Consider the following 13,007-nt stretch of genomic DNA (forward strand, 5'->3'; position numbering starts at 1 on the left):
TTAATCTAATTTCCTAATAAAATAATGCAAATTATTGCTATTGTTTTGAATAGTCCAGCTGCATTTTGCTTGCGTCTTGTAATCCTCTCCAGCTATCTTCTTCCAGTAAGTGGTTAAAAATAAGAATACTAGTTTCAGAAATGCAGTTTATTAAAATGTGAATACCATTTTCAGAACTGAAAGATATGTTATGTAAATCCCAGCAGGGTTATTTTTAAAATGCCAAATGCAGATGTATTTATTAGTTTTACATTAATTCATAATGCAAATAAGAGTGATGCTATTAATGTATGACAGTCTTTTGGTTGGGGTGTTCATTATACAACTGACCTCATCTGTTGCTTAGCAGAACTGACACAGTGCCAGTTTTAAGAGTTGTGCATTTATTAAAAAAAAATTACAGTTTTTCAAGACGATACCCCAGATTTCTACAGTTGCTACTGAAAAGTAAGAAATATGAGAGATTTGAGGCATCGGGGTGGTCAAATCTCTCTTGCATTTTTGTTAACGGGAGTCTTTTCATTAGTCCACAATTGTTTCTGATTATTTTGTAGCCCTCTGAAATGGTAACGTACTGTACTCTTTTTGTACTTTTTTTAATTAATGGTTCTATTTTCTATTTCTTCTTTTCTTTTCCTATTTACATGTGTGGTTGAGAACAAGCAGTGCAGTGTTTCTGTGGCTTTTTATTTCTCTTCAGGACACAACAGGTTTTAACACCCCCCTTCTTAGACCTCGTGTGATTGGAGAATGGATTGGCCGTGAAGAGAATGATGCAGACCCACTGGCTGCTGAGATGCTGCAGCCACCAATACCAAGAAATAAAAATGAGCAGTGGGACAGCGAGGATAGCAGCAGTCCTGGAGGAAGGTGGGATTTTTGTTCAACCTAGAAATTTTATAATTTGTGAAGCAGAGCTGTCTTTGTAACACCCTGTTTCTGAGAGCAGAGTGCAGGGCTTTTAAATTCCCATGCCATAGTGTGGTAGCATGCAGAATAAATGGAAGACATTAATGTGTGGCTGGTTTCTTCTCATGCTTTTATGTAAGATTAACTTTATACTCATTTGCAATCCCATGGGTTTATTCCCATGTATAAAGCTAAATGTATGTTGACATGATTGGGGTCCATTGTATAATAATTTTCTGATATATAGCTTCATTCAGATACTTCAAACCCTTCTGTCTTTCAGTGGTTGGTAGTAGCTCTTTGTTAATCTTCTTGACACTTTAGTGATAAATCTGATTTTCTCATTTAAAGGCAAGATAGACAAGGAAAACAGTATCTATGTTATTTTTAACAGGACTTCTGAAATTAATTTTCAGTTCTTATACTTAGCATCTGAGTGTTAATAACAATTCATTCTCAAAGAGAAAATTGTACTCAGCAGTAAATAATTTCTGATGATTTATTGCGCTTGACTGAAGGTGGGGGGGAGTTTGTTAATGTGCTTCAGCTACATGGAAGAGATTATCATTTTTACAAGGAGTCCATTTTCTGTGATTTAAAGATACCTTTTTATCACAGAAAGTGAAGTATTCACTTCCTTAAATCCCTTAAAAGGGATTCATGCTTTTTTTTTTTTCCCAAGTGTAAAGCTTGTGCACTGCCTCTGTCAATTGGCTTAAACACCTATGGCTCTCCCTTAGCCCTGTAACCTTTCTCCTTAGTTATAACTAGTACTCTGACTGCAACACCTACCTTTTTCTTCCTCTTAAGAAGGCAGAAACTCTCTGCTTTCCCTTTGAAAAGGTCTAAGGTATTCTTTCACTGTATGCTCCATGTGCCTTCTACATTGGAATTCACCTCCCTGTCACAAAGAAACTAGCCTGTCACTTGCTGTACTTATACAGGCTGCATTCATTAACTTCCCTCTTATATTGGGAATGTTTGTTATCCATGAGTACTTCTTTCATCTTTTAATTAGATTATTGTGGGGGAAGCTGCAAGTACTACTATTTCAAAGAAGTAGCAGCATGTAGTAATGATCCCTCAGGCAGACATTGGACTGGAACCAACAGAACTCAGACACTAGGTCTCTCCAGTGCAGTTCCTGGGAAAGTAATGGAGTCAGCAACTGGCACTGCAGCTTGATTGTGAGGGTCTGGGTTTCTTTTTCCTTATTCAGCAGTCCAATAAAGACACTGAATAAAGATCTGTTCCACATTGCAGAGCAAATTGAGGATATTGTATCCCTTCTCTCAATAGGAAGGAGCAGAAATAAGCATCTCTGCCTAATCTCTTGAAGGGAGCAAAGAGGTTTAGTTCTGAGTAACAAAGATGATTCAAAGCAGTGAGAAACCTCACAGCTAATGCTATAATTAAAAAATGTGATTAATGGCTTTGAGAATAGTATTTGAGAAGTCTCGTTGAGTATCATGACAAAATCACGTTGCCTGGTGTATGAAATAAGGAGAATATGGGATACCTGATGCCCAGAAGGACTCATGGGACACTGATATCTCTAGTTTTTAGGTGCAATAAGTGCTGAAGACCTGTTGAAAAATATGTATCGTTAAGTGGGAATACTGATTTTCAGTGAAAATGAATAACTGCTAAATTACATACAGCATATGGATTTACATTTGGATGACTGATTTTATGTCTGGGATAATTCTTTGCTTCATTAGCATTTCATCAGCTTTTGTAAGGCATTTATAAAAAGCATGTTTGCAGTCTTGCAAAATAATCATAAAATTGCAGAACTTCAAGATGGTGGTGATGCTAAAATTGATGCCACCTATATATGGACGTTTAAAAGACCCATATTGATCAAGGTTAATCTGAATGTTTAATAGTAGTTCACTAATAACAGGCAGTTTCTTCTAGGTCTCATTCTGTTTTCCTGGGAATTAAAGTACTGTTAGCAGAATTTGGAATTGACTATACACCAAATGTATGAGACAAGTAGTAGGTAATAACAATTTAGTTTTAATGTAGCATATACCTAGTACATACAAAAGTAGTGGGAATAATATGGGTTTTATGAGAACAAATGAAACTCTCAAAAGAGTGAAGTTGTTATCAGTTGTAAAGAATTTGGCTACTTCGTCTGTATTTCATTCATCTACTTCATAGTTAATGTAGCCTAAAATAATTCAATTACATTTTTACCTGGCAACTGAAAGAGGGAGCAATTTGAAATTCACATTAAATGTTTCCAATTATATCTTATTAAATTTGATTTAGCAACAATTTTAATAAAAAGTGATATACTATTGATCACTAATTCTCAGGATTTATGTGATAAGCCAGAAAACTCTCAAAACTAATCCCATTCTTCAGTTTACAGCATAAGAACAGGAAAGTGAAAACTGTAATTGTCCCATTATTTCCAGATAATATGTTTTCTTTTACCTATCACTAGGCATAAGGAAATGCTACATAAGTGAAATACTATATAAATATCCAGAGGATTAGGCATTGACAGATCACTGGTAGACTAATTGCCATCAGTGTTATGTGACTCCCTCCCTCTGTGTTGTTTTCACAGACCATAGTGTACAAGTTTTTTTCTGTTTGGTGGAAGGGGAAGCCCTGGGTCCTTACACATTCATAGCATGCTATGGGCACTGGATATGCTGCAGAGAATGGCATATTCCTATGGACCACGGGTCAGTTGATAACATGCCCATTTTCAGTATTGGTCTTTTCAGCATAAAGCAGATCATAGTGAGTACACACAGTATGTGATATTGGGGAATCTGTGAGTCGTCTGCTTTTTCTGTCTTTGCAACTGTGAACGTCACTTTTTGCTCCATTCAGTATTGGACAGTGGGAAAGAACCACTACTTCCTTCTTAAAAACATACATTTCTGTGATGATGAGCAATGGAAGCGCACATGTTGTATATCTGAAAGCCAGACCCAGTTACTTAAAAAAAGAAGGGCAATTAATTTTGAGCAACTGAAAGGACAGGTTTCACTACTACTTTGACTGGGAAAGATAGTGTAGCCAGTCTGAGGTAGCTGTATTAGTGGTGTCTTGTCAAACTGATGAAGGGTCATCTTTTTGCCCTTAATGTTCTCGATTGCTACAGAGGAAAGATTGTGTTTGTCACTGGTTTTGTACTTCTCTGTTGCTGCTGTAAGGGAGCACGGCAAGATTAATACGTGATAAGGGACCATATAAAAGTGCTGATGGCAATCCTGCTGGTACTGAGCTCATCTTTCAGAAATTTGAACACCGTGAAAATAGGATTAAACTCATTTCCAAGTCATTGTTATTAGTTTTCTACATGAAAAATTTCCTGGAGAAATTCTGAGAAGCAAGGCTTTTGGGAAACTTCCTCAAGGGATAATGTATGTACACAGTGGGGAATTTGAGTTATTTTTAATATGATGCTCTTGTTTCTTAGAGCCCAAAACAAACTAGAGCTTGCAGAGGCCCCATCCATAACCTGATGTCCTGAACAAGAAGCCTGTTCTTCATCTCCAAGGTCCACTTTGTCTTACTAGCATTTCTCTTTGAAGTGGGAAATGAACTATCATTGATTATACTAAATTTCGTACATTTGCAACAGATCTGCCTTCTTGCAGCAGACTGTAAGACAGGCTGAGGTGTTGCTGATGCCCTCATGTGGCGCCCCAAACTTCTGTCCCATTGTCTTTATCTTGATATTGTAAGGAATCAGAAATTGCTAACTGTAGCAAGTCCTGCCTTAGATCCTTCTTCTAACTTCTGTGCAGTTCCAGTTATCTGTTACTTAGCTTAGGGACAAAAGTCAACAAACCATGAGAACTGTTATAACTATATAGTTCTTAATCCTGTGGGGTCATGGTAACATAACCGCTGAAGGGAGCAGTTCTTTGTTGTCAGCTTTGTTGCTGTGCGATCAATGCCTTAGCAATACTGATCAGTAATTGACATCCTGTTGTTCTGTATATGTAGCTTATTTAGACTTGATTAATGCCCATAAAGTCAATGGGAAATTTCCGATCATCATTCAATCAAAACTTTAGATAGGAACTGAAAACACAAACTGACTTACAGCATCCAATGACCAGGGAATGAGTGACAACCGGCATTAACCTTCAGAACTGGAGGACATCATGGGCTACAGTAATTTGACAAATGTGTGACATATTTTGTAGAGAGCAGCAGTAAGAGAAAGTTGTGCTTTCCTCCCTCACAGCTTAAAAATGGAGCCAAAGACCAAAGGACTAAAACAACAACAGCAACAACATAAGAAACTGCTGGCTGCCATGCTTTCTCAGGACTCCTTTGATTCTGCTCAAAGCACAGCTCCATCTGTAACTGAAGAAGATATTGACAATGAAGATGATGCAATGGAACTGCTGGGTAACTGCAAAAAATTATGTGTATTTTCCGATACTTTTTTAATTATAGATTAATCTAAAAAGGGTAATATCCGATCAACCATAGATTAGTTTGAAACTGCTCCCTATGTTTGAAACTAAAGTATCCAGCAGCTGTGTGAAGGTTCATAGGGTTTAACTTGCAACTTTCAGGAGTGAATGTAATGAAGACCGTATATATGTGTGAATAAACTGCCAGCTGCATCAAAATCCCATGAAATATCAAGCTCTTCAGGTGCTAAAAGTAATTGATTTGATTTCCTGTGTAAATCACTTGCAGGTTCTACTTAGAGAATGTATTTATGTACAAGGAGCAAAATCAGCTTCACTGGCTTTCGTCTGGTTCTTCTTTTTCTTAGCTATATCACAGTTCTAGCTTCAGTGGGTTTTAACTGAGACTTCCTAGCTACAAATAGCTTACGCAATGTGAATTTGTAACCTCTCCAGAGGATTTGATTGTAATTTTCCAGTAGACTGTATTGTATGTTAAGTTGCACTCTGGAAGGCTCTATGGTCAGTGCTTCCTCCCTTTCCTAGAATTACTAGTTGTGAAAGGAGGGAAGTTGTTGAAGAAAGTTAATTAATAGTCTCTGCCATTTTTAAAAGCTTCAATGTAAGATGCTTAAAAGGTAGTCATGGATTTCAATTCCCCCCCCCCCCCCAGAGTTTTTGCTATATAGAACTTTGTGGGATCAAAGCATGGGAAATATGCAATCTCAGGATAGCTCAGCATTCTTACATTTACAAATTCTATCACAAATTACTTGTTTTGTGTTGGACTGTAATCTAAAAATCAGAAAAACACATGGTGCTTTACTCTGTTTCTGTTATGTTTCTGTTGCTTCCTTACTACAGTCTTCATAGAATCACAGAATAGTTGAGGTTGGAGGGGACCGCTGGAAATATCTAGTCCAGCCCCTTGCTCAAAACAATCAGCTAGAGCAGATTGCTCTGAACATTGTTCAATTGGGTTCTCTCCAAAGTTCTCTCTCCAAAGATGGAGACTACAATGTCTCTGGGCAACCTGTTCCAGTGCTTGATCATGCTCATGGTAAAAAAGTGGTTTTGTTATGCTTAAATAATTGTGAATTAATACATACTTTCTTTTTTTCAGTAGTGTTAAGTTTGATGCATGCATTTGTTTTTACAAGAAAGAAGAGATAATGGGCTGGATCATTCAGGTGTCACAATGGGTCAATTAGTTCTTTGTGCTTGAAGGAAGTCACAGTGTTTGTGACTGTGGGCTTGCAGTCTTCATGGAATCAGTTGGTATTTCCAGAACTAATCCATGGATTCCAGTGAAGGCCATAATTAGTCTGTAGCTGTGTTGCCTCCTTATTTCCTCCTGCAATTTACAGATCTTTCCAACTTTATCAATGTGACATAAAAAGAAAGCTGAATGCGTGTCTTGTGCTGGCATAAACCACAGGACTCCTCTAGGATTCTGTGGCATCTGGAAGGTACAGTAGGTAAGTGTGTGTGTATGATGTAATTGGCCTCATTATGTATCACATACAGAATAGAATCTTTTGTTAACTTTTGTGGGGATAGTGAGAAAAAGGTATCTGACAGATGTGTAGGTCTTCCCTTCCAGACACTTGAATCCCTGAAGGTATCTGGAACCAGAAAGGCAGTATAAGGGAAATTTTATTTTCTAGTGTCTTGACGTTTGGGCAGAATATTACCTGTGTACAAACAAGAGTTTTGTTTTTTTTTAATAAGGGCTCAATTGTAAGAATCCCTTCTGGTTTTGTGCCATGCAAAACCTGGAACGTTTTTCTATCATGCATTTCATCAAAACTGGCAAAGTTTATACAAAATCAACTTGGAACTAGGAATGGTCATAAATGGGACCTCTGGTTTGGATGGGGTGTTATATAAGTGATTCTGAGATTCTGAAGCAAAATCGTGGCATATTTGATGAGTAGCCACGGTTATAGTGATTATAATATAACCATATTGTAGTAACTACCACTGATAGAAAGTTCAATATGCACATCTTGCTGTTGAAAGTGTTGTGCTTCTGAAAGACTGGCTTTTATTTTAATTCTCATTTTGCAATTTGCTGACAGTATGTATTTTATATTTGATGTAACAGTTAGGTTACATCCTGCAGAACTGCTCAAAACTTGAGGGTATGACAAAGTGTTACACAGGAAGGGAGTTTTATTTACTTTTGAAGGTAACATAAAGAACTTAAGTTTCTATCAGCAAACATAGGTATTTGTCATTGCTATATTTTCCAGATCAGTAACTGTATGATACTGGGATTGAATTTTTTTATTATGTACTGCATTAATCCATTAACTGCTTTGATGCTTTTTACACTGCTTATATGCAGTATAACTAATTTGAAATCATGGCTTTCTGCCATCACTGAATTGCAGGGCATTGTTGCATATAGCTACTTGACTTGTTCCCTTTAGAGTTCAGTATTTGTTGCTTATTCAGGCCTTTCTTAAGAAATTGCAAAACCTCATGCTCCTAAGTCTGGATTCTGCGAAAACAAATTTTACTATTTATAGCAGATGATTTCAATGCGTACCCTACTTATAATGCAGGTTTTTGCAGAACGAAAACTTCCATCTTTATGTGTGTTCAAGAGAATCTTTTTCAGAGTTTGCTTGATTTATTTAGGTATTAAAAGCATGAAACTGACTGTTGGTATATTTTCTTTTTAAAAACCCCCTCCTAGTAGTCATCTCAGAATTGTCAATGAAGGTTTAGTTAGAATGAAACATTCTGAATAGAAGAAGCAATTAAGCTGTTATACTTCTGAAGAATCCATTTCAAAAGAAATATATATGCAAAGATGAAAAAGAATATTACGGGGCTACATTCTGATTTCAGTTACCATTCTTTATGTATAACATAAGATGCATAGGAAGGCTGTTAACACACTGGTAACTTTCTAACTGTGTTCAGTTATGCAGGGGGCTGAAATAGATTACTGGCAGATAACATCATAGTGGAAAGGATCTTCCTGACTTTACAGTTACAGTTCTCAGCTTTTTAATATTACATGTATTTATAAATGTAAAAGGTAATGTAATTGAGGTTTGTGACTGAAAATGATGTCAAGGGGCTTGTTTTGTATACATCGTAGTGCCAAGTATCGTGTTTTGTAAATCTAATCGGGAGCTGAAGTAGTTCTTTGTGAAACTCTGCAGGCCTTTTGAAATTCCATGACATTTGGGCTTAAGCTTTCGCGTTTGGCTGAACTCCACTGAGACTTTGAAATCACATTATTCCCTCAGTATCTCACTGATGTCCATTGGAGAGGACTGACATGTATTTTCCCTGAAATTGCCAGGAATATTGATTGAACAGTCACCAAAGCATGACTCATTTGGTTTTAAAAAATCAATTGTTTGATTAAGTATAAGAATATAATTGTTTAAATGTATTGCTATGCATAAACATACACATAGTAAAAGCATAAAGTTTTTTATAGCACACTTGGGACTTACATATACATTCTTGAGCTTTTTACAAATAAGGAAGATGAAAAAGAAATTCTTGTTTTACACAATATTGAGAACAAGTCCTATGAGGAACGGCTGAGGGAACTGGGGTTGTTTAGTCTGGAGAAAAGGAGGCTGAAGGGAGACCTTATCACTCCCTACAACTACCTGAAAGGAGGTTGTAGCGAGGTGGGTGTCAGTCTCTTTTCTCAAGTAACAAGTGATAGGACAAGAGGAAATGGCCTCAAGCTGCAGCAGGGGAGGTTTAGATTGGATCTTAGGAAAAATTTCTTCACTAAAAGGGTTGTCAAGCACTGGAACAGGCTGCCCAAGGAAGTGGTTGAGTCACCATCCCCGGAGGTATTTAAAAGACGTGTAGATGTGGCACTTAGGGACATGGTTTAGTGGTGGACATGGCAGGGTTAGGTTAATGGTTGGACTCGATGATCTTAAAGGTCTTTTCCAACCTAAGTGAGTCTATGATTCTATGATACTTAGTCATAATGCTCAATCACCTCTTTTCTTGTTGTCCAATCTTTATGCATGCTCATGATATTAAAAATGTTACCATATGTTAATACATGCTATGCAATAGTTAACTATGAAGCACCACTCCAAAGATAAGTGTACCCAGGAAGCCCACATGGGTGTGGTTGCAGTGAAAGGTGGTGATTAACTGAAGTCTGTTTCCTTCAATTGATGCATACACCAGTCTGTATGATTCTGAAAAGCCTCCATGATTTCAATGCAAATAATCATATATCTGAGATAAATTTAAGTGTTTGCAGCATCAGGACTTGTAAAACCACCTCTTCTTTTCTTCAGAGCTGGTTTCATAGTAATAGTGGGTTTTTGCTCAATGTAGAAATATTAAGTGAAAGTTCAGTGATTGTCTGCCTCATGTTTATGTGTAATTCTTGCTATGCAGTGACAAACCAGAATCTTTAAAGATAGAAATGCACTTTAAGTAATAATACACTTTTTAAAATTATTGCTTTGGGTAATATCCGGTATGTTCTGTTTGCTTTAATAACTCTTCTTCTAATCTTTAAAATTTCTTTTTTCCTCAAGAGCTTTCCAAATGTTAATTACTTGATCATTGTAACACCTCTGAAAGGTTGGTCGGTGATATATTTACATTTTATAACAAGAGCAGATAAACAGAATTTAGTGGAGATTGCCTTTGCCTGTAGGATGAGGCAATAACTCTGGTAGTCTACCCCTTATATAGTCCATACTGCTTTTCTAATAAGTCTCCGAGTGCTTTAATGAAAGGGTGTCCAATCTGCAGTGCTTTCAGTACATTTCCTCTCGTTCAGCAGACATTCCTGATCTCCTTGTTTCCTAGAGGTCTTTGTCAACATGCAAGAAACAGACTCTAGACCTGATAAATTATTCTAATATTAGCATCAGGTTGGTTTTCTTTGTTGTCTCTCCCAGCTAGACAAAAACTTCTCCTCCATTATGTGACTAGAACACATCATTTGCTAGAAGAGAGGCCACAGGGCCCTGGGAAAGATGGTATGTGACTTGCACTGCATCTTCAGAACAGTTTTCTGGCCCTCAGCCTGTTTTGTTGGGGTTTAAGTAGAGTGATTGTGTGGGAGAAAGCTGTGCAAAATGCTCATCATGTTCCCTTTTGCTGACTGATCTTTTTTGGAAGCTATTGGGAAATTGGCAACATTACCAGTGAGTATCTCCTGTGTAGTCCATGCACAGAAGCTGACACCACTGGGAGACAGTAGGCCTCTTCTGCATGCAGAGACTGGCTGTACTATACATTGCAAAATTTTCAGTGGCAGATGTAATGCACTGGTGCAAGTGTGTGTTACAGATCTCCGTTAGAAGGGCACTTGGACTCCATTAGGTGTGGATTTAAATACCTTTTTGAGGTGGTAAAAGGAGATAGTGTAGATAATCTTACATCCCTTCAGATGCTGGGAACTCTTAAGTTGCGCAACATTGGACAGACATCCAGTCATGGCATGATATGCTGCACAGATCCTGCCATGCTAAGGTTCACCGGCATTACAGACCTTAGAGCTCTTAGAAGTAAATTATTTAGTTTAGTTTTTCTTATAAGTAAAGAATTTCATTTAGCATTTCTACTATCAAGCAAAAAGATATTCACATGACAACATGGTGGTTCACTTTTAAGATAAGACCATGCAGGTGGTGTAATTGCCAAATGCCAAGTGGGAGCTGCCTACAGTCTTCTCCCTTACAATGACCAGGCTAACTTTATCCTTCAATCAAATGGTATGTGCAGCACAGCAAAGCACAATACAGACCTGCGGCTGCTCAGCTCAATTGTGTGGATCACGAACTCCTCATTGTACAATGGTCCTCAGGTTTGAATCACCAGCAAGCAGGAAAGTCAGTGCAGTACAGTATTTTTATGCCACTGGAAGAAGATAAGTTTTCTGTCTAGTCAGAGATGGTGATCACTGCTTTAGCCCAAGTTACGGGAAAGTGATAATGGCAGTTGTTTGTCTCATGTTCTTACCACTGAATTCTGATTCTTTACACTCAATGCAATAATAAACATCGATGTTCTCAGAGTCCAAGGAAATATTTAGCAAGGTATGATCCAGCATTATTCTTCTCTTAAAAAAAAAATGCAAAGTTGTTCATCTTGTAGTATGTCTTCAGAAGTCAAATGAAATGTCTTTGTATACATGACTTGACTATCTGCATCAGTACTGCCCTGCTGGTGAAACTTCTGAAAAAAAGTTACTGTATAGATAAATACTTAGATGCAGCTTTTTTGGAAATTGCCATATATCTACATGCTTCCATTTCTAATGTCTTACAGAGTGGTGTTCATAGCTTTTATGAAGCTATTAATATGAAGTTTTCTGTTTCCTTCAAATTTCAGCAGCTGGAAAAAGGAGGCATGCTTTGTATCTAAAAGAGAAAGAAAAAAAGCACTGTTTTATTGCTTTTTTTTTTTTTTTTACTTGCATTACCTTCCAAAGTGTGTAAAGCATTTACATACTTTTGTGCTCCTTGATGGTTATTACTGGAGCAAAAGAAGGTTTGTATTATATGGACCAGGCTTAGCATATGAACAGTCATGATGTTACTGCTCTGTGACGTATGAATGAAATATCTTACGCTTTACTTTTGTGAGATGTAATTGACTTTCTAAGTGATAGGTATTTGACATTCAGTGGCTTTTTCTTTAGAGTCTGATGTGGAAGATATAGTTCATCCCAAGTTGAATACAACTATTTGATTCTAGGAAATGCAATTTACTGTTACCACAATTTCTAAAAGGTCTGATCTTCAGTCTTTTGTTTATCTTCCATATCTTCAATCTTCTTCTATCTGTATGGTAGGCAATTTCTGATAATCTTGATTGCCAGGTACTTTGAAACTCCTGAAAGATTTAGAATTTGGATAGACAATGAACAGTTGAAGGCAAAAGTTCCAAAAGATGCTTTTTCCCTCTCTGTGGGTTGACCCCAGCAAGCAGCTAAGGACCACACAGGCCCTCACTGCCCCACAGTGGAAAGGGGGAGAGAATAGGAAGAACAGAAGCAAGAAAACTCATGGGTTGAGGTAAAGATAGTTTAGTAACTGAAAGGAAGAAGAAAGAAAGAAAGACCTGAAAACCTGAAACAAGTGATGCCAAAGCAATCACTCATCACCTCCCACAAGCAGACTGATGCCTAGCCAGTCCCCAAGCAACATCTACTTTGGCAAAAACCACCCCCCAGTTTTTATTGCTGACCATGACATTATATGGCCTGGAACATCCCTTTGGTCAATTGAGGTCAGCTGTCCCAGCTGTCTCCCTTCCCAGCCTCTTGCTCATTCACTGTGGGACAGAGCAAGAAACAGAGAAAGCCTTGACTCTGTGCAAGAGCCATTCGGCAATAGCTAAAAGATTGGTGTGTTATCAAGACTGTTTTATTCACAAATCTAAAACACAGTGCTGTGTGGGCTGCGGTGAAGAAAATTAACTCTATCCTAGCCAGACCCAGGACATCCCTTAAAGATATTTTTTTCCAAGTAACTACCGTCTTTTTGAAGACTGAGAGGTTGTATTGACATGATGGAAGGTTTCTTCTACTCTCTCTGGCATCTCCAGATACATAGTTCTCATTTCTTTTAGATAAAGGCTTTTATTCTCCTGAGATAGGTCGATCAGTGTACAGTTAGATCTCTTGCAACTGTTCTCCCATTTTATGTTGCCTTTCACTTATAGCTGATTCTGTTC

The 13,007-nt window shown here is 37.6% G+C and overlaps 1 protein-coding gene across 3 annotated transcripts in view; it reads left to right on the forward strand.

Annotated features, from left to right (window-relative positions):
- C5H8orf34 (chromosome 5 C8orf34 homolog) overlaps positions 1–13,007 on the forward strand; it is a 175,900-nt gene that overhangs the window by 62,148 nt on the left and 100,745 nt on the right. For all 3 annotated transcript variants that reach the window (XM_052788306.1, XM_052788307.1, XM_052788308.1), the window contains 2 exons: positions 701–870; positions 5,135–5,301. In XM_052788306.1, the coding sequence (XP_052644266.1) occupies positions 701–870; positions 5,135–5,301 (337 nt within the window). The remainder of the gene's footprint in view (positions 1–700; positions 871–5,134; positions 5,302–13,007) is intronic.

The sequence above is a fragment of the Harpia harpyja genome, chromosome 5, assembly GCF_026419915.1.
Source record: "Harpia harpyja isolate bHarHar1 chromosome 5, bHarHar1 primary haplotype, whole genome shotgun sequence".
NCBI classification, from domain to species: domain Eukaryota; kingdom Metazoa; phylum Chordata; class Aves; order Accipitriformes; family Accipitridae; genus Harpia; species Harpia harpyja.